The sequence below is a fragment of the Sylvia atricapilla genome, chromosome 16 (genome assembly GCF_009819655.1).
Source record: "Sylvia atricapilla isolate bSylAtr1 chromosome 16, bSylAtr1.pri, whole genome shotgun sequence".
NCBI classification, from domain to species: Eukaryota; Metazoa; Chordata; class Aves; order Passeriformes; family Sylviidae; genus Sylvia; species Sylvia atricapilla.
In genome coordinates, this window is record NC_089155.1 from 8,983,003 (window position 1) to 9,001,201 (window position 18,199).

The 18,199-nt window shown below is 48.4% G+C and overlaps 1 protein-coding gene across 1 annotated transcript; it reads right to left on the minus strand.

Annotated features, from left to right (window-relative positions):
- Nucleotides 1-1,765: 1,765 nt before the first annotated feature.
- On the minus strand, nucleotides 1,766-17,824 carry LOC136368555 (DEP domain-containing mTOR-interacting protein-like). The gene is made up of 9 exons (XM_066330851.1): nucleotides 17,632-17,824; nucleotides 11,124-11,302; nucleotides 7,953-8,076; nucleotides 6,593-6,771; nucleotides 5,794-5,979; nucleotides 5,297-5,437; nucleotides 4,946-5,016; nucleotides 3,214-3,318; nucleotides 1,766-2,043 (listed from the first exon to the last, which is right to left on the minus strand). Exons 1-9 carry the CDS (start codon nucleotides 17,715-17,717, stop codon nucleotides 1,918-1,920), a joined length of 1,197 nt encoding a protein of 398 aa, XP_066186948.1. The 5' UTR covers nucleotides 17,718-17,824; the 3' UTR covers nucleotides 1,766-1,917.
- Between the last annotated feature and the right edge of the window lie 375 nt (nucleotides 17,825-18,199).

The following is an 18,199-nucleotide window of genomic DNA, read 5'->3' on the forward strand; positions in this document are numbered from 1 at the left end:
CCAAGCTCCTTCCAACCCAGCCTTGGACACTTCCAGGGATGGGGCAGCCACAGCTTCCCTGGGCAAAAAGTAGTCAACAAATCTTAATAAAACAAAGCACAGAGCATTTTGTACCCCATGAAGAGAGGGTTGTCACTGCCTTGTGTGTAAATGCCACAAATTACCTCTTCTGAAATTCCTACTCGGTTTCTGAGGTTGCTCAGAGCTGCTACAGTTTTCTTTAAAAGTAAAAAGGACGGAGAGGAAGAAATGAGCATTTATCTCCTGTGCTTTCAAGGAATTCAGATCCAGAATTAAAATTTCCTGCTTTGACACACAAAAATCTGGAGCTGTTTTCAGTGCTTGTGTTCAGGGTGTTGTTTCCTGACCTGCCTTTCCCCAGGTGCCCACACCGTGCCTAAACTTTCTGGATTTGGCCCTAGTGCAAGCCAAGCAGCCTGCGATAAACCTTTGGGACATCACAGACACACAAACTCTCCCTAAAGAGAATTCAAAAGCAAAAAGGCAGATGGAGGTTGCTGGACTCGTGCACTGAATGCAACAAATAACAACTGTGAGTTTATTGACAAGCGGCTGAGGAGATGGTCTGGTTCCACTTAGGGGCTGGAAGGTCCCCAGTTATCAATGCAAACATCTTGCCTGGACCCTGTTCCAGGAATTCTGTGCTCCAAGTAATCCCATTACCTCAGCACCAGCACTAGGGGAGCAGATATCCCTTTATAGCAAGGGATAAAAAGGCAGCCAGCAGTACAGCAATACCTGATACACAGCTGACACCAGAATATCCAACAAAGTCAACCCCATTTTAACAGCAATAAAATTTACTATTTTTGGCCTTTTGGGGGGTTTATTTAAGGCTTGGTTTGTGGCCAAAGGAGCTGCACTGAGGACCCTGCCCTAAGCAGGAGTGCTGGCAATCATCCTGTCTGTGCACAGCACTGCAGGCTAATCACAAACAGGATGCTCTGTGAGCTGGAAAGAAGGAAGCCTCCCTAATTTCTTGTTATTACCTGTTTTTCTCTTTTTAGTTCACTTTCAGGGTATTTTGCAAGGAATATTTTGCACTGGCTGAAATACAGTCATTCTGCAGGCAGCAGGGGACAGGAGGCTAGATTTCGGTGGCTTTCACTCCTTTTTGTTCTTTCCCAGAACCAGATTCAGACTAGGACACATTTCCTTTGGGCACTCTCTGGTTTTGGCCCCTCCTGTACCCACTGCTCCCCACTAGGCTGGCAGCAGCCTATGATGTTGGGGATCTCTGCCTGCCTCCTTGCTGAGGTGAAGCTGATTAATGAAATGAAGCATTATTAAGGGGTGAGGGCACAAAAAGCACAATCATGGAAGTGTCACCTTTTTGAGAAACCACTGGGAACAGCGACCAGCCCTGGCTGTGAGCGTGGCTAAGCCAGGAGAGTAGCAGGAGCCTCAGACTTTACAGGGAACACACATTCCTGTACTAATTTCCTTATTTTCTTGACAGAGCCGGTGGCACAGCTTATGGGGCCATCTGGAGAGCACATTGTGTTCTCAGAAGAGTGCACAGACAGCTCAGGGCAGCTCAGACAGACTCACTTGGTATAAACTTCTTGCTGCTTACCAGCTTTGCCACCTGCCTCACAGCCTGGCTGGTGAAGGGCTTGCTTAAGGTGGGGTTCATTAAGTGCTGAATTCTCACACTGGCACTAAAAATGAGCTGCAAGAGCTTAGGCACTCTAAGAGCAGGTAGAGACAAATGTTTCAAGAGCAGAAAAAAAAAATCCAGGAATTGTCCATTAGAATGTATTTATTTGAAAATATATCCAAATGCCTGGGTAACACATCACAGTGAATGGTCGAGCTTGGTCCCTCCCCACAGTCCATCCCTGCCAAGTGGAGAGTCCTGCCTTTCCCAGCAGCAGTGGGATGAGGCTCCTTGGCTCATTCAATGGCTTCCATGACTTCCATCACCAGAGTCCGTGGTCCTGTCATGATGAGGCTGCTGATGGTCTGATAGTCCAGATGCAGAACATACACCCCATTCACTGAGAAAACAAACTGGCACACCTGCAAGAGAGGAGGGACAGGTTACCTCCAGTGCCAGAGCACCTCCTGCCCGGGATTAGCTAGAACCAGGGGCTGTGATGCAAATATAACTTGTGCGAAAATCCTGAAAACCCTCAAGAATCACCACCCCGTGGCTGCATCAATAATCACAGTGCTGCAATCACTGTGTCATAAAAACAGGACCAAAGGGATTTAGGCTGCGAGCTAACAGAGGGGAAAAAAGATTCATTTATGAGCAGTGGCTCATTTCACAGATGGAAATGAAGCACAATATTAACATCCAGCAATTTGGTAGCAAATGAGATTAGGTAAGGAGAAATTAACTGGGCTCTTGAGTAAATGAAACAAATTCATCCATCCCCTTCCAATCCTGCCTGAAGCAAACAAGGAGTCACACTCTGCCTCTGAAGAATCCCATTATTTCAAATATTCATGTGACTTTAGATTTATATCAGCTTTTAGAAATTACTCTCTTGCTGCTGGGGTTTCTGTAGGGAAGTGGGAAACTCAACACTTCTTTCATTCATGCCTAAGACTTCACACTAAACTCACATGCCTGGGCCTAGAGTGACTTCCAAGCTCTAAGTTCATTTCTCTTGAGCTGGAAATATGGGAAGTTACTTGATGAATCAAACCAAGGCGTCAATTTAATATTATTGTGTGGTTTTGTACATGGAAAACAGCCCCGTGCAGAAGTCCATTGCTAATAGCAGGGAAACAAAATGCTCAGGAACTGAGCACTTCAGGAACTGTGAGAGCAGGTGACTCAGGCAAAGCTCTGCTCCTTCCCTGCCTCCCTGGGGTTATATAAAGTCACTGGAACTGAGCTGGGAATTCTCTGCTTGGTTTTCAGTAGCTCAAACAGTTTTGACAGTTCCAAGGTCTGTCACAGGGATGGTTTATTTTGACAGAGTTTTCTGAGTTTTAGCTGCCCACAGCCCCAGTGCTGCCCTGGAAAAGGCAAAAACTCCACTCTGCCACCACACTTGAGGCACTCTGCCTGCAGAGATGAATTCCTCCCTGCACCTCTCCCAGAGCTCCATATGCCCACTCCATCAGTCTGATCCCCAGGGCAGGAGGAGGGAATGTCGTGGAGGCTGTGTTCAGCCCAAAAAGCTCAAAGAGGACACAAATCCTGTCTCCTGTTCAGCCTCCATGAGTGAGCAGTACCTTCATCCCTGCAGCAGCAGCAGGTCCTCCTGGGTCCACCGCCTGGATGTGGCAAGGTCTTCCTCCTCGGACCACAAACCCCCAGCCCACTGCATCCCCCACAATCTGCAAGGAAAACAAAAGGGAGGTTAAAAATCAAGGAATGGGCTGGAGAGACGAGATGCAACAGTTCCCAGAGAGACAGAGAGCTCATGATCCCAGGCTGCTCTGGGCAGGAGGGAAAGGGGCATGCACCAAGTGAGATGCAGAACTGATTATTTGCTCTCTGCAAAAGCTGCTTTCTGATTAATTCCCTGTCAGCCTGTGCAGGAAAGAGAATCTCAGGCAGCATCAAGCTGAAGTGCAAGGCATGCACCACCAGCATGCTGGAGCACATTCCCAGAGCACACGCACGTGCCCTTTTCCTTGGCACAGCAGAGCACTTCCTGGGTGCAGGGGGCTGCTCTCGCCTTGCCCTGGCTGATGTCAGCCTGCCAGAGCAGTCTGCTATGACACTGCGGCCCTCTGAAGTGACCAAAAGAGAAAAGGAATTCCCAAGGGACTTTGCACATCGCCCATATAAATAAATAACAGCAACTGCAGAGCTAAGCAGGAGGAAATGAGCCATGAAAGGCTCAGGCTGGCAGAGTTGAAGGGCAGGGCAAGAGCGTTCAGGAGGAGAATGAACAGCACGGCCTCAGATGAGCCATGCTAATCACCAGCTTGATTTTTCTTGCTCCTTCCCACCACTTTCTACAGCACACTTAATTTGGGAACCTGATCCACATTTCCTGGTGCCAAACCAGCATGGCAAGGCAGCCCTCACACTTCCTGCACTGCTCTCTGTGAGATTGCCCCTTTCAGAGGTGGGCAGTGAAGGTATGAGACACAAAAATAACCAAGTGCAATAGGATCCACAGGACAGGACCCGTCTTGTAACATTTCCACCCAACACCCACCAGCCCTGACGTGATCAGTCCTGCAGCTTTAAAAATAATTTAAAAGGCAAAAGCCCCAAACTCGGGTTGTCTGCAGCATCCTGGAGATTTGTCCATGTAAAAAGCCCATCACAAGTAAGGCAGTACTGGCCCTTGGATGTTCCCCCATCCAGTGCAGCTCCATCAGATGCTGATGGATCAGATCAATACCCCTGATCTGCAGAGGGACCTGAAAGATGCATAAAGCTGTGTGTAAAGCCATGTGACAGAGGGTGAGTGTCACAGGCCCAGGTGTCACAAGACTTGCTCATTCCACAGTCTGCATGGAGCTGCATGGAACAGAAATCACAGGATATTGGAATGGGTTGGATTGGAAAGGACCTTAAAGATCACCTTGTTCCACCTCTCTGCCATGGGCAGGGACACCTTCCACTATCCATGGTTGCTCCAAGCCCTGTCCAACCACTTGGACACTTCCAGGGATGGGGCAGCCACAGCTTCTCTGGGCACCCTGTGCCAGGGCCTGACCAATGGCAAAAAATTCCAAAATGTGAGAATTTTTCTGGCCAGAAAACACTTTTTCCCCCCCAATCTACCTCATGGATATACATTAAGCTCTCAGAGGGGCTGAGCACTTTCCACCCACAAGAATATGTGAAGACCCTGGAGAGTCACCAACAAAAAGCCAGGATGATGTGACGTGCAGTCAAAGTTTTAGCATAGAGAGGTCAGAGCAGCCAACAGAAAACCACCAAAGAGCAGGCAGGGAGCTGGATACTGCTGGATTAGCAATGCCATTCCCAATGGTCACTCACAGTCAGCGTTTTCTTGACATAGGGGGCCCCAGGGGACAGCAGCTCTTCGTTGGTGACGGGTCTCTTTAACACTAGAGCAGAAGGTGACAGATTCTATCAGAATCAAGGGGTTTGTAGGGTAAAGTGCATAACAAGGCAGCCCGGGCTGGAAAACAGATGTTAGAACCACAGCTCCTGCACACAGGAACCTTTGTGTTCATCTCAGTGCTGTTACTGACACACACACAACTTTTCACATCTAGATGCAGAGGTGAGGCTGAGGGGTTTGATGGGTTTGGACCTGGGCTTGAGCCCGTGCCCTGAAGGAAAAGATGTCTCCCATATAACAGCAGGCAATGCAGAAGCCCAGACCTGATTTGGGGTTGCACTCAGCCACAGGAGGGAATACCAGTGTAGGGGGAGCACTGAAATAGGCGTTGGAGTTTCCAGAGAGGGAAGTGATGCTGCTCCTTCGAACTGCTGAGACAACTTTGATCTCCTTGTTGGTCTGGACTGAAAGAGGCACAAAACATTTTTCAATGAATAAAACAGACAAGTTTAAAACAAACTTCCCCCCAAGCCTGACCTACACTTGAAAGGTATGTGTGCACTGAAGAAGGCATTTGAGCTTAGAAAGAGTAAAACCAGCTTCAAAGAAAGATCAAGAGCTGATCTGCTGCTGAGTTATTTTCCTGGGACAAGGGGCTATGCCAGAGACTGTCACTGCATTGTGACACCCATCACGAATCAATGGGATGGGTGTTCACTTCATGGGATGCCCAGAGGAACCTCTCAGACTCTGCTGGAGTGACACCCTGATCCCTGGGATACTCGGGCAATGCAATCCCTGCTTTCCCACCCGCGGTTACCGGAGAGGAAGCTGGTGTTGCCCGGGTCCGGGTTGAGCTTGCGGAGGCAGAAGGGGCTGTCAGGGCTCTCGGACAGGGCACGGGAGGAGTTCTCGTTGAGTAACTCCGTGAACCGCCGCCGCCGGCGGAAGTTGATCCAGAAGTGGTAGAGGATGTCACTGTCAAAGAAGTGATGCCGATTGGAGACTAGGAGAGAACAGGGCAGGAGGGAGAGCCTGAGGGGGTGGAAAAATACATAACAAATATCCTGAGAGACCCTCACGAATTGCTTTTAATGCCCCTGTGCTTTGCTGCAGCTTTTCTGCCTGTTTGGGGCTGCTGCCCGCAGGGAGGGAGAGACAGCAGGGCCACCCCCCAAGAGGTGCCATCTCCCAGGGGTGCACTCGGTGTCACAGCCCTTCACCTGCCCCTGTCCCAAGACACTCAGAGGACTCCCTGCCTTCCGAATTGGAAGTCTAATTATAGCAGATGGATACGATCTCCAGCCAAGAGGAGCTAACATTACATCCTCACGCCCCAGCCCTCCTGCCCCAGGGGTGCAGCCAGTCCCTCTGGCCGGTGGCTTTGAAGAACTGAAGAACAGGAGCTCAGATTTCATCTCAAAGCCTTTGTGAATGGTAAAAGATTGCTCCAGTTTCAAAGGTCACCAGCTCCAAACATAGAACTAAAAGGCTCCATTGCCATCTCCAAGTGGGCACTTGACCAGCACTTGTTGCACGGCATGAATGGGGATTTGTTCCTCCCACAGCCACTCTCATCCCTCACTTTCCACCCTGGCTCCAGCCAGAGCCTGGCTCACCATGCTGAATGATCCCGTGCTCCAGCAGTGCCCGTCCCAGCTCCACTGCCTCCTGCCTGTTCTCCACTTCTCCCTCCTGGATGAGCCAGTCGATCATCTCAGAGCCCAGGAAAGTCCTCTGGTACTTCACCGAGTTCTCCTCCCTCACCTTCAGGATTGACTCCTCCACGCTCACCAGCCTGGCACAGAGGTGGGATAAGGCTCCCGTGATGCCAAACATCCCTGCCAATCCCCACGGGAGCTGAAGCAAGGCCGAGGGAAGCAGGCAAAGCATTTGCAGCCACAACATTCCTGCCAGGGAGCAGCGGGAGGAGAGGGAGGAACACGGAGCTGCAGTCAGGCACCTTTGTAAATCTTCATCACAGTGAGGCAGCAGCTCCAGCAAAACCAGTTGGGCTGTGAGCTCAGCTAAAGACCACAGGGAAAGCCAAGCAAGCGCCTGAGCGTGGGTAACACGCGGCAGACAGTCCAAATGCAAGGAAAAGGTGGGTTTCAGTCAGCAGGCGTTCCACCGGCAGCGTGCGAGAGCTAAATCCAGTGTCTCCACGAGAGGGTGCAGCCGGCTCAGCCATCGGACTGCCGGGATGCTCTCCCCATCCCACGGTCACTGCTGCGGATCAAGAGCAAAGTACAAGCGGTGCACATCTGGCACAGGGGCAGGGACACAGCCCAAAGCACCACCCGGATGGAGGACTCTCCTTCAGGGCCAGTTTGTGACCCTCATTCCAGAGCGGGAGCATGTGAGCCTGTGAAGAGGCTGTTAAAGGAAACAGGTCCAGAGAGTGGGCTGGGGTTAAACTCTGGAAAGATGGTTTAGATTTAGAACCAGAAACAATCAACACAAAGAAAACAAAACACTTGGAGGTGGAAGGAGTTTTCTCTACCCTCTAGGAATAACCTTTCCTATTAGAAATTTTGCAAATAGGCTAAGCAGGGGGCAGGGACCCAGGCCCATGAGGGTCCTGAAAGTCCTAAACCTTGCTGACTTCGGTGTGACATTAGTCCTAGTACAGCTCACACGAGGAGGCTGGAAGAGTGCTGGGAATGGCCACTGGATGTGCTCATCCCAGGAGCACTCAGGCTGCACTTCCCTGTATCACATCCCAGATCCTGCACATGGGCTGGAGCCCTTGGAAGAATCCATGAGTTCACAGTAAAACCCCTGTCCCATCCCCTGCAGGTTCTGGCTGTCCTGCAGCTGTGGCAGGGCTGAGGAGCATTTCCCAGTGGGACAGCAGGGAGTGCAGGGAAGGAAAAGCAGAGGCAGCGGGAGCTGTGGCTCCCAGCTGCAGGGCACCAGCAGCCAGCACAGGCAGCAGGGCAGTCCCAGCACCCCAAAGCCAGGGGAGGAGTCACCTACTTCTCATAGATGCTCTGGCCTCGCATGAACACCTTCACGTCCTTGCTGAGAGGGAAGGTCCCGTCATCCTTGCGGAAGCGGTAGAGCAGCTTGGCATCCTTGTAATCCGAGTGCTCGTCACAGACTGGAAGAACACAGGGCAGGAGTGTCAGCCCCTGATGGACACACAGGCCTCATGCACAGCAGGCTGCTGTCTCCAGGCTAAAAGCTGTGAAGACTTCGTGGATGTCCTTCCCTGTGCCCCTTGTCCCATGGAACAATTGTCCATCAGTCCCCAAAAATTACCTGTTCATGAGTGCCTGAAGCTCATTCTGGTGGGAGAGGTCAATCCCAACGTACAGACCTTGGCAAAGCTGGAGATGGGGTCTGCATTTTATTCCAGATACTAAAATATTATTCATTGAAAAGCAGGGCTTGTTTGGTTGGTTGGTTGGGTGTTTTTTCATTTAAGTATTGATGTTTTTTGATTTAGACTAAAAGGAGATGAACAGAATTGCTTCAATCAACTTTTTAAAAAATGCTACAGCCACATGTAAGCACACTTGGAGGACAGAGGGAAAAAAAATAAACACACTGCACTCAGACCTCCATAAAATCACCTCTATCTGCCAAAAATATTCTCAGACTAAAAAATGGCACAAATGTTTCCACATCATTTTGTGCTGTCCCTGCCCAATTTCTTTGCGTGGCAAACTGACCTCAAGAGAAAATTTCCTTCAAAGCCAGGTGCAATACAACTGGAATAATTAAATCTGTCTGAAAAGCCTCAGATTCATCTTGGGGATGGGCACACAGTCTGTAAGTGCACACTGTTATAGTTCATGTCGCCTTTAGCAGGTCAATATTTGGGATACAGTTGTGAGATAAACCTGCCTGAAACAGACTCCTAGACTACAAGTACAAATAAACCCCCAAAAAACTAAAACAAAGACAAAAAATCCCAGCCCAAAAATCTTAGTTCAGCTCTTAAAAGTCAGACAGCCTTCAGATCCACCCATCTGAAGCCAGAAGAAGAAATTCAAGTAGTAAAAAAACCCCACCAAAAACCAAACCAAAAACCAAGCAACAAAAAACCAGAATTAAGAATATGCCTGGGAAATAAAGAAAATTAGTCAAAGGGAAAAAGAAAAACCACAAATACTTTAGTGAGTTTCCTCACTAAAGTAACATCATCCACTAGAGTGAAATTCAAAAGATTCAAGATACTTCTTATGAAAATTTTAACACTTTATCACCCATCTGAGTAGACCTGCAAAACCACATTCCCCTTTACGTGAGCAGCAAAATGCCAAAAGTTGTCAGATTATCTTGGGTTCATGGTTCCTGCAGAGCAGCTGTCTCAGATGCAATCAGGGCTCTAAAGCCTGTGACTCACCAAGCACGAGGGCAGGATGAGAAGGTTGTTTTAGCAGTGAAAGTTTGCAGCCTCATAATTCCAAGGAGCAGCTATTCCAAAGCCGCTGCAACCAGGAATAGAACAAAAAAAATCCTAGAGGACTGTGCCCATGGAAAACCAAACGAGTTTTCCTATTTAAAGACTAATTTCAATGTGTTTCCAGCGTGTAATAGAACCAAAGCTCAAAGCACACCAGACAATTAAGAGGCAGCACGATGATTTTCATGAGATAATTATCTGGATGCCAGGGGAGAAGAGGGCAAACAGTTCAGCCAGACAATTGCCAAGCACCCAGTGCTGTGCTGCATTAGCTGGCAGCCCTCTTTCCACAGCACTAACAAAATTAATGGACACAAGGCAAGTTGGAAAGTCAACCTCTGTGTCGTGCCAGGAATTGTCACAGGAGCAGGAGGGACTTGTCCTAATAAGCAATCAAAACAGTGCTGGTACCCGGTGCTGCAAAGGTTTAATTAACTAATGGATTTATTTGAAACTGTCAGCTGGAGAGATTGGAAAAAAAGAAATCAGGTGTAAGTGTTAATGGTTAACTGAGAACTCTCTGCTTCAGCTTTTTGTGATAAAGCCCAGCAGCAGTTTATTTTTATTCAAGGCAGTTTACATTAAACCCTCAGCAAGTAGCAGATGGCAACAGGGAGTGTTTGCACTGCAGTGGTCAAAGGCAGTTATTTTTGGACCCCAGAGAAGCAGTGGGAGGAGAGGGTTTGGTTTGGTGTGGTCATCATCTGCTTCTGTCTCCTCAGCTACATCCTTGTGTGACAAACCAGCTCCCAGCTCCAGGCTGCCCCAGCTCCTGTCCCCAAGCCCTGGCAGCAGGAGAGCTCAGCCACAGCCCTTCCCGCTGATGGCAGAGGCGTCCCAGGGCTGTTTGACAATCTGGGGCTCTTGTTCCTGGCTGAACCTGAAAACCACATGGACAGGAATTGCTTTTTGCCCATCTGAAGCACAACTTTTTTTATTTTCTGTTGTTATATCAGGACCAAGGGCTGGACTTGCTCTGCAGCACAGAGCTCAGGATGTGACCTGAGTTAATTCAAAACTCTTGAAAGTTCCAAAGAAATTTTAAAAAGAAAAAAACCTGAATACTGCTAAGAGCTGGGCTTGAGCATCAAGCTGCTTTTTCTCCATGCTTCCATTTTAATTTCCTTCCTTTTTTTTTTTTTTTTTTAATTATATTCCACAGAGAGGCATGCATTGCATTGGCAGCACACACTTAAATCCCAAGGGAGGCAGGATTCCTTCAGCTCCAAGTTCACAAGTGCCAGATTAAATTTTCCTCAGAGTGATGTGGACTCCACAGCCCTATTTATCCCATCATGGGGAAACTAAGGAATACTGGGGTCTTATGGTAAGAAAAGGAATATTCCTCCAGGTGTGAAGCACGTGCTGTAATTCAGCCTCCATTTCTGTGTGACACAAGCATGAGGCAGAGCAGCTGCTGTACAAACATCCACCTGGCTGGCTGCAGGAATACAGGCCAGGAGTTACCGAGCTTGCTTTCAAAGAGGAGCCACTTTAGACATCATTTTATCAGTGAACAGCCCAAGCCCTTCTCTGCTGGGCAGGGACCTGGAACATCCCCCTAAAACAACACAGCATCCCACAGATCCAGCCCCATCCGAGCTCTCCCAGCTTCTCCAGGAGCCCTCCCCACAGCTGGGCGGTACACAGAGACCTGGCCAGGCTCCTGCCTGCTGGGCTGAGGGTCACACGGGGTGAGCAGACACCCAGCCCTGCCCTGGGGGTGGCACACACACCGTGGTGGATGATGTAGTGATCCATCAGCTTCTGCATGAGGCGGATGCCGGTCTCGCGGTCGGGCGCTTCCTTGTGGTCGATGAGCCAGTCCGTGAGCTCCTTGGCCACGAAGCAGTTGGGGTACGTCCTCAGGTGGTACCTCCTGTCCTTGATCAGCTTCCCATCGTGGAGACGAAGCCTGGGGGGAGAGGCACAGCTGGGATCTCAGGGGAGTTTGGGGCTGATGGCCCAGAGCTGTCCAGCCTGCAGAGACCACCCTGGATGTGCTGGGACTGGTACCAAGCAGGGACTGATCAATTCAACCAAACCCCTTGGCACTGCCAGACTGCATCAGTCAACCCCAAGGAGCCTCTCCACCATCCCCTTCTCTCCTCCTTCACACTCAGAGTCCTAGGTTTTGGAGCCTTTGGTCTGAGCCATTTGCAATTTTAGGAGGTGAAAGCCCCTGGACATGAACAGTGGCCCTTTTCCATGGGAAACAAAACTCAAACCCCCAGGTTCCTGATGTCAGTTTGGAGGAGGCATTTGGCATTCCAAGGGCAGCCAGGTCTTTGGCCACTCAGATTGCCTGAGCAGATGTAGTATGACCCACACACGTCTTTTCATTCTAAACAAGCCTCTAAAACCCACGGCAGCCAACCTAAGGGAGTGAAGAGGGTACAAAACTCAGAAAAAAATATAGCAGCATCTGTATTTATTATCTTGGCATGATTCTGTGTCTATTTCTCCTTCCCCATGGCCACGAAAGCAACAGAGCCTTACTCATAACTGCAGGTGGGAGCAGTAACAGGAGCCCTCCTGTATTCTGTCCAAGCAAAGCGTTCCAGGTGGATGCAGCACTCCCTAACCCACAGCAGCAGTGGACAACAGTCCTGTGGACAACAGTCCTGACATTTTCTGATTCCAGCTGGGATTGACAGGGACACAGTTTACCAAAACAGCCCTGATGTTTTGGCTGCTCTGCAGTTCCCATGGGAGGATGTATGGGGGAAGGTTACTCAGGTGAGCACGGATTTGACTTTCAAAAGGACCTTAACGACTGAGTGAGCCACAAGGCACAGAGGTCCTCTGTGCTCCAGCCAAAGCCAGCCCAGTTTGGCACGAGATCTGTCCAGGGGCCAAACTTTTGCCCTGTAGCCATGAATGTTCCCAAAACACCAGTGCTGGAAAATGCCTGGTGTGTGCAGCAGGCTCTGACGGGAGATATTAATTAAACATCTCTGTAATTCCAGGATGGTTTTAATTTCAAGTTATTCATCACAATTTCCCGTTTTGCCCCCAGGCCAGTGAGTTCTACTAAAGCATTAAACACTGCACCCTTTTGTTATTTCGTGCCTAAAGTTCTTTTGTCCTTTCTGGAAAAGTTATGCCGATTGGATAACACTTCTAGGTATCTCACAAGAAATTTAAATACTCTAAAAAAATACTCTAAAAAAATACTCTAAAAAATACCTTAAAAAACTATCAGCTAGTAATGGATTATACTCTATTGCAGGATTTATAAATACTAAGTTCCTAGAATTTTTACCATAAAAGGCTTTGTTAGAGGAATAATTAGTAATTGATTTGTTGCAATTAATGCTGAGAAGTTGACAGAAGTTTTCAGACCTTCCTGCTAATTAAAATACTAAACTAAAGATTCATGCAGAACCAGCTCCTGGCTTTGCCTTGCACAGGTCTCCCTCAAATCCTGAGGTCCATATCCAGCATTTCAGTCTTTACCTGGAAGGCTGATTCCCACATGTGACCAGGACTTGTTCTGCAGATGGATTTTACCAGCTGCCTTGCTATTTTTAGAGTTTTTGTCTTTTTTCTTCTCTTATTTCGTGATTCACTGTCAAAATGCAACCAGACACAGTCAGCAGGGACTGCAAACAGAGGCTCCCCACCTATGGAGGAAGACACAGCAAATATTTGTGTTTTCTCTCCTTCACAATCAGCAAGTGGGAAGGCACTTTAGAGGAATGTTTGGTAAAGATAAGGAATGTTCCAAGACTGCTCTGCTGCCATTAAGAGTCTACAGGAGTCTATAAAGAATATATATACATATATATATTTACACTCACACACACCCCCTATCCATACAATAATACAGAGACCATAATCAAACAAGGCCTGAATAGAAACTGCTTAGGAGAACACTATTTCCCCTATTTGATTCCCTTTATTTAATCATGTTTTGGAATACAGAAAAAAAAGCACAGATTTTGAAGAAGTTGAATAAAATAAATAAAAAAAAAAATAGGGAACAATGCTGCTAAGGCCTAAGATTCAAAAATTTAAAAATACACTTATTCTGAAAATATTTGATTGGCAGCAATTGCCAGGACAGGAATTAAGTGATATTTCAGCACCTCTGGAGCAGCATCTTGGGCCTTTAAGGGCTGTTTTAAGTTTTAAGGGCTGTTTCAAGCCTGTGATAAGTTTTCCCTCTGTCCTGCAGGCTCAGGGCAGAGGAAGAGGCTCATCTCGAGTGTCCTTGTGGACTTTTCACTTTCCTCTTGTTTACTGTTTCCTGTCAGCCCTGAAGAGACAAATTCTGTCCTTCAGCACAGGATGTAACAGCTCTTGTGTGATGTTATAAAAACAAAGCTGGTGCAACCATGAGCGGGTTCTAATCGTGCTTCCAGATTAAAAAAAAAAATTAAAAAAAAAGGAAATATATAATAATATGTAATATTATGAGTTTTCTAGATGGCAGAATCCACCCTGTGGAAACATTACTTCTTCAAAAGGATTTAAAAAAAAAAAAAGGCAGGATAAGGTCAGGATAAAACACTTGCTGGAACATGAGAATGGGCTCTTATGAAACATTCCTGGCTTGGCAGGCAGAGCTTCCACGTGCGTTTGCTTTGGGTAGGTTGTGTTGGGTAAGCAAATTTTTTCTTTGTCAAGGTCACTACAAAGCCATCATTATTCATCCTGGGCAACCTTATTGAAAGGGACATCCAAACAGAGGAGGAATAAACTCTCCTTCACCTCCCTTGTAAACAGACCTTGAGCATCTCAAATGACAAGGTGGATCTTTCAAGGATATTAATTGCAGTCCACGTTCCCACAGCAGCTAAGTACAAATAAGTGGCCTTGGACAAGATGCATCATCCAAAAGATCTTTTCTGTTCCTATCTTCGCAGGAACAAACAAACAAAACTAATTAAAAAATTCAAAAGAAACAAACAAAGTGCTCACTTAAAGGCAGCAACAGGCACAGGAGAGCAGCTGCTGCTGGAGAGGCACATTCAGGCAAAAGAGCTGCTGCAAACACACTCAGCAAACCCCAGTTTGCATCATCCCCAGTCTGAAAAAGCACCAGCACATCTGGGGACAAGGGAGGGCTTTGCACGCCTGCAACAACCCAAAGTGGTGCTGAGATGTTTTGTTTTCCCTGTGTTTAAGTGCAAGTATAGGAAGACTTAAAACTCAATAAGAAATCCCAGCAAGCACAAGTCTGCTTCCCAGTTCTCCCTTTCACCAGTGCTAGAAACTTAATAATTAGCTTTTTAAGGTCATTTTGGCCATGAAGTTTCATCTTTGAATAATGTTCACTGCTAGATCAAGCATGCATGATTCCATGATTCCTCCAGGAAGTCATGCTCACCACAAGAGATCCAAGTCCAATGGAAAACCACCAAACCTCCTGCAGACAAATGACTTTTGAGCAAGAATACAAATTTTAGCATGTTCAGCCACAGACCTTTAGCAAGCCAAATTTCCAGAGGACCAAAGTGTGAACACTTTATTTAACAGCATTGCAGTTTTGAGTATCCAAATGAAACACTGGTCAGCTCTGAAAGTTTTGTACAGTGGCACAAATTGCAACTTTGTTCTTTGAAGGAAAAAAAGCTTCTTTCTCCTCTCACTTTTTCTGTGCAAGACATAAACTTGCTGAGTATATTTCATGTTTAGGAGTGATTAATGCAGTTTAACAGAGCTATTAGAGCCCAGCTGCTTCTCCTGACCATGGGAATACCCAGACGAGAGTGCACCAGGGCTTGTCCATACTTGAGGAGCTCCGATTACAGCAGGGTGTGAATGCAAAGCAAGGAAGCTGTTCCAGAACCTCTCTGTGCAGATAAGCCATTTGTTGCAATTAGAAGTGACTAATTGGGCCTCTCTTAGAGAATGCCACCCAGGAACACACAACGCCCAGTAAAACTGATGTGATTTTCATGCAAGTCTATATGTCTGACACAAGAGGAATGACAGCAGACGTGAGGAACGAGCCCGAGCCAGCAGCTCTGTCAGACTCAAGGCCAAAATGCCAGTGAAAATTTTATTTTTGTCTTTCTAGTGGAGAGACATGCAAAATATAAAGTTCTTTTTTCCCCCTCCCTGGACCAGGCAGCTGTTGAAGCAGAGGGGCCGTGGCAGACAGACAAACCCAAACCACACTGGCCCATCTCCCCCCTGATTCCTCCAAGATCCGCTTCATTCCCGGCCATCCACACAGAGCATTCCTCCAGCCCTCGCTTGTGCAGCTATTCCTGGCTGGGAAACGCACCCTGACACTGAACAGACTCACCCCTCTGGCCAAACCAAACTCTGAGGGATTTTGCAAACTTGCTGGGAAGCCAAAGAACTGTAAAGATGGAGCAAAGGTTTGTTTGATTTAATGTAATAGTGGGGAGGCAGGGCAGGAAGCGGGGAGCAGGGAAAAACAAATGTTTGATGTTTCATGTGGATACAGCAGCGTTATTTGCTGATGGAGGTTTACTGAGTCAGGGCAGCTCCAAGGCTCCTTTCCTCTGTATTCCACATCTGGGGAAAAGCAGGGGAGAAAACAACGGGACATTTAGCCCTGTCCATCTGCTGGTGTCTGACACATCACCCAGCCTCTCTGCCTCAGTTTCCCCATTGCTCTCCACTGGCTATCCATGTCCCAGAAGATTCACACCACTAACTCCTCACCTGCCAGGCTGTGAGATCCCCAAAACACTAGAGAGAAATTCAAACTCCGTGTGTTCTGCCTCACTCCATTCTCCTTCCAGCCAGAGGTTCAGTGGAAGGAGCAGCCCAGCTCCAGCCTGGTGTCCATCTCATCCTCCTCCCAGGTTTTACACCAACAGCTCCTTCCCATCCTTCTGTACTGGGAACAGCCTCCTGCCCAGACCAAAGCAGAGTGATGCAACTGCTGTGTGCCCAGCCCCAACAAAAGGACCCTCCTCTCCCTCACTGCCAACTCTCAGATTTTGAGAGCTCCCTAAACCAGGAAACTTCAAAGCACTGCATCTATGGGGAAAAAAATGAAGAAGAAAAAAAACCAAAGATGGATGGCCCCAAAACTACACAAACTTCGGGGTTTCTATTCAACTTTAGCCCGGTGTGCAGTGCACTGGAAGAGTTCTATTGACAAACAAATTCACTGTCTCCCCTTCTCGTGCTTACAGCCACAATCACCAAATGGTCCAGAGTGTGATCTGCTCCTGTCCTGCAACAGGTATAGGGAAGTCACATCACCTCTCACATACAGAACACAGTTTTAACACACAGCTTGATTATTTTATTTTCTCTCTGAATACCTGACCCCTTCCTTTGGCCCAACTTAAACCTCAGTCACTCCAGATGAGCAAAATACTGGAAATATAAATATGAATAAACCTGCTCTGTCCCTTGGCTGTATCTTCAAGATGGGGCCCCAATCCTTAGCTGGAAGTTATCAATCCTTGATACAGTACAAATAATAAAGCTAAAGCCAACAGTGCTCACTGAGAATGGACAACATACCTACACTAAGCTGATTTTAGGGATCTGATGATATCACACTCAGGCTCTGGACTATTTACATTATCAAGGATATATTTCCTTTTTTCCAGCCACATTTCAAAACAAACCAGAATGGCTCCAGACACCAACAAGCAAACTCTGCTGTAGAGCTAGGAAAAGCCATAGTCAGATGCTCAGAAGCAAGCAGGGAGTTCTGACCCCAGATACACAAGGAACATGATTTCTCAGCCACACATTGCACAGGAGAATGGATTTCTGTCTTCATAAGAAGAAAACCCTCACAAGCTGCTGAAGAACTAGGACTACAAACCAGCAGAAGTTCCCAAAAGAGACTTTCAGGGAAGGGAAGATCCAGTTCAGGCATGTGGAATCCCCGTCTAAGTCACCCCAAAAGTCTGAGCATCCCCAGAAATGCTGCTGTCCTCATCCAGCCAGAAATCAGGGACCTCGTGGGGGCTGCTCAGTGCCACCACATCACTCTCCGTGCCTCGGGAAAGGTGGAAAGGGACAAAAAAATTCTGTTGCCATCTAAACTCACCTGTCAGTCCCCTGGTACCTGGGGGTGAAGGATGGGAGACGCCAGAGAGGAGCAGCAGGACAAGATATAACAGAAAAGGACCTGGTTCGGCACCCTTTGGTGGGTGCAGGAAGGATCAGCAGGTACTGGAGAGGGGTCCCCAGCACCTGGGGGAAGGAGCTTGCTCAAGGATAAAGCTTTGAGGCCGCTGCTAACGGGACACCGCCCAGAGCCCCGGGCTGCAGCAGGACCCCAGGAGCTCCTACCTGAGCTGCTCTCCAGCAATCATCACCTCAGCCCTGTAGTGGTGCTCCGTGGCTCTCTTCTTCAGGCCGGCGCCGAGGCTGTCCATGCCGGGCGGGCGCTGCTCCCCATGGGCCCGGGGGATGCTGCTGCCCGTGCGGCCCCGCCGCTGGCACGGCGCAGGTAAAGGCGGCCCGCAGCCGCTGACTCCGGCTCCACGCCTCTCCTTCCCTCCCGGCGGGCTCCGGAGGAGGAGCCTGCTGCAATCCGAGCCCGGCTCTGCCCGCTGCTCGGCCGTGGGCTCCGGCTGGGAGCAGGGAAGGCGGCCGGGATGCTCCCAGGCGGCTGCGGGCACACACGGGCTGGAGCGGGAGCCCTAAGAGGGGCAAAGAATTCCTTCCTTAGGCTGAAACTTTCCTGCAGGGGTTCGAGATGTGGCATTGCACAACGCGAGCCGTGTGCCTTGTTCCCGTCTTCCTCCCTGATTATTTTATTCTCTCTGCCTTTGCACAGGTTGGGATGCACCCATACCAAGGTCAGCACTTGCTGAAAGGGGGATCGGAGCAGCCTGAGCCCTCCCTCTGTGCAAGG

What these genes read in the sequence shown, in the direction of transcription:
- LOC136368555 (XM_066330851.1), bottom strand. Translation starts at nt 17,717, where the DNA reads ATGGACAGCCTCGGCGCCGGCCTGAAGAAGAGAGCCACGGAGCACCAC. An exon ending in GGCCAGAGCATCTATGAGAA is followed by an intron (nt 6,772 to 7,952) that starts GTAGGTGACTCC and finishes CCTCTGTGCCAG; the next exon opens with GCTGGTGAGCGTGGAGGAGT. An exon ending in ATGTCAAGAAAACGCTGACT is followed by an intron (nt 3,319 to 4,945) that starts GTGAGTGACCAT and finishes TTTTCCTTGCAG; the next exon opens with ATTGTGGGGGATGCAGTGGG.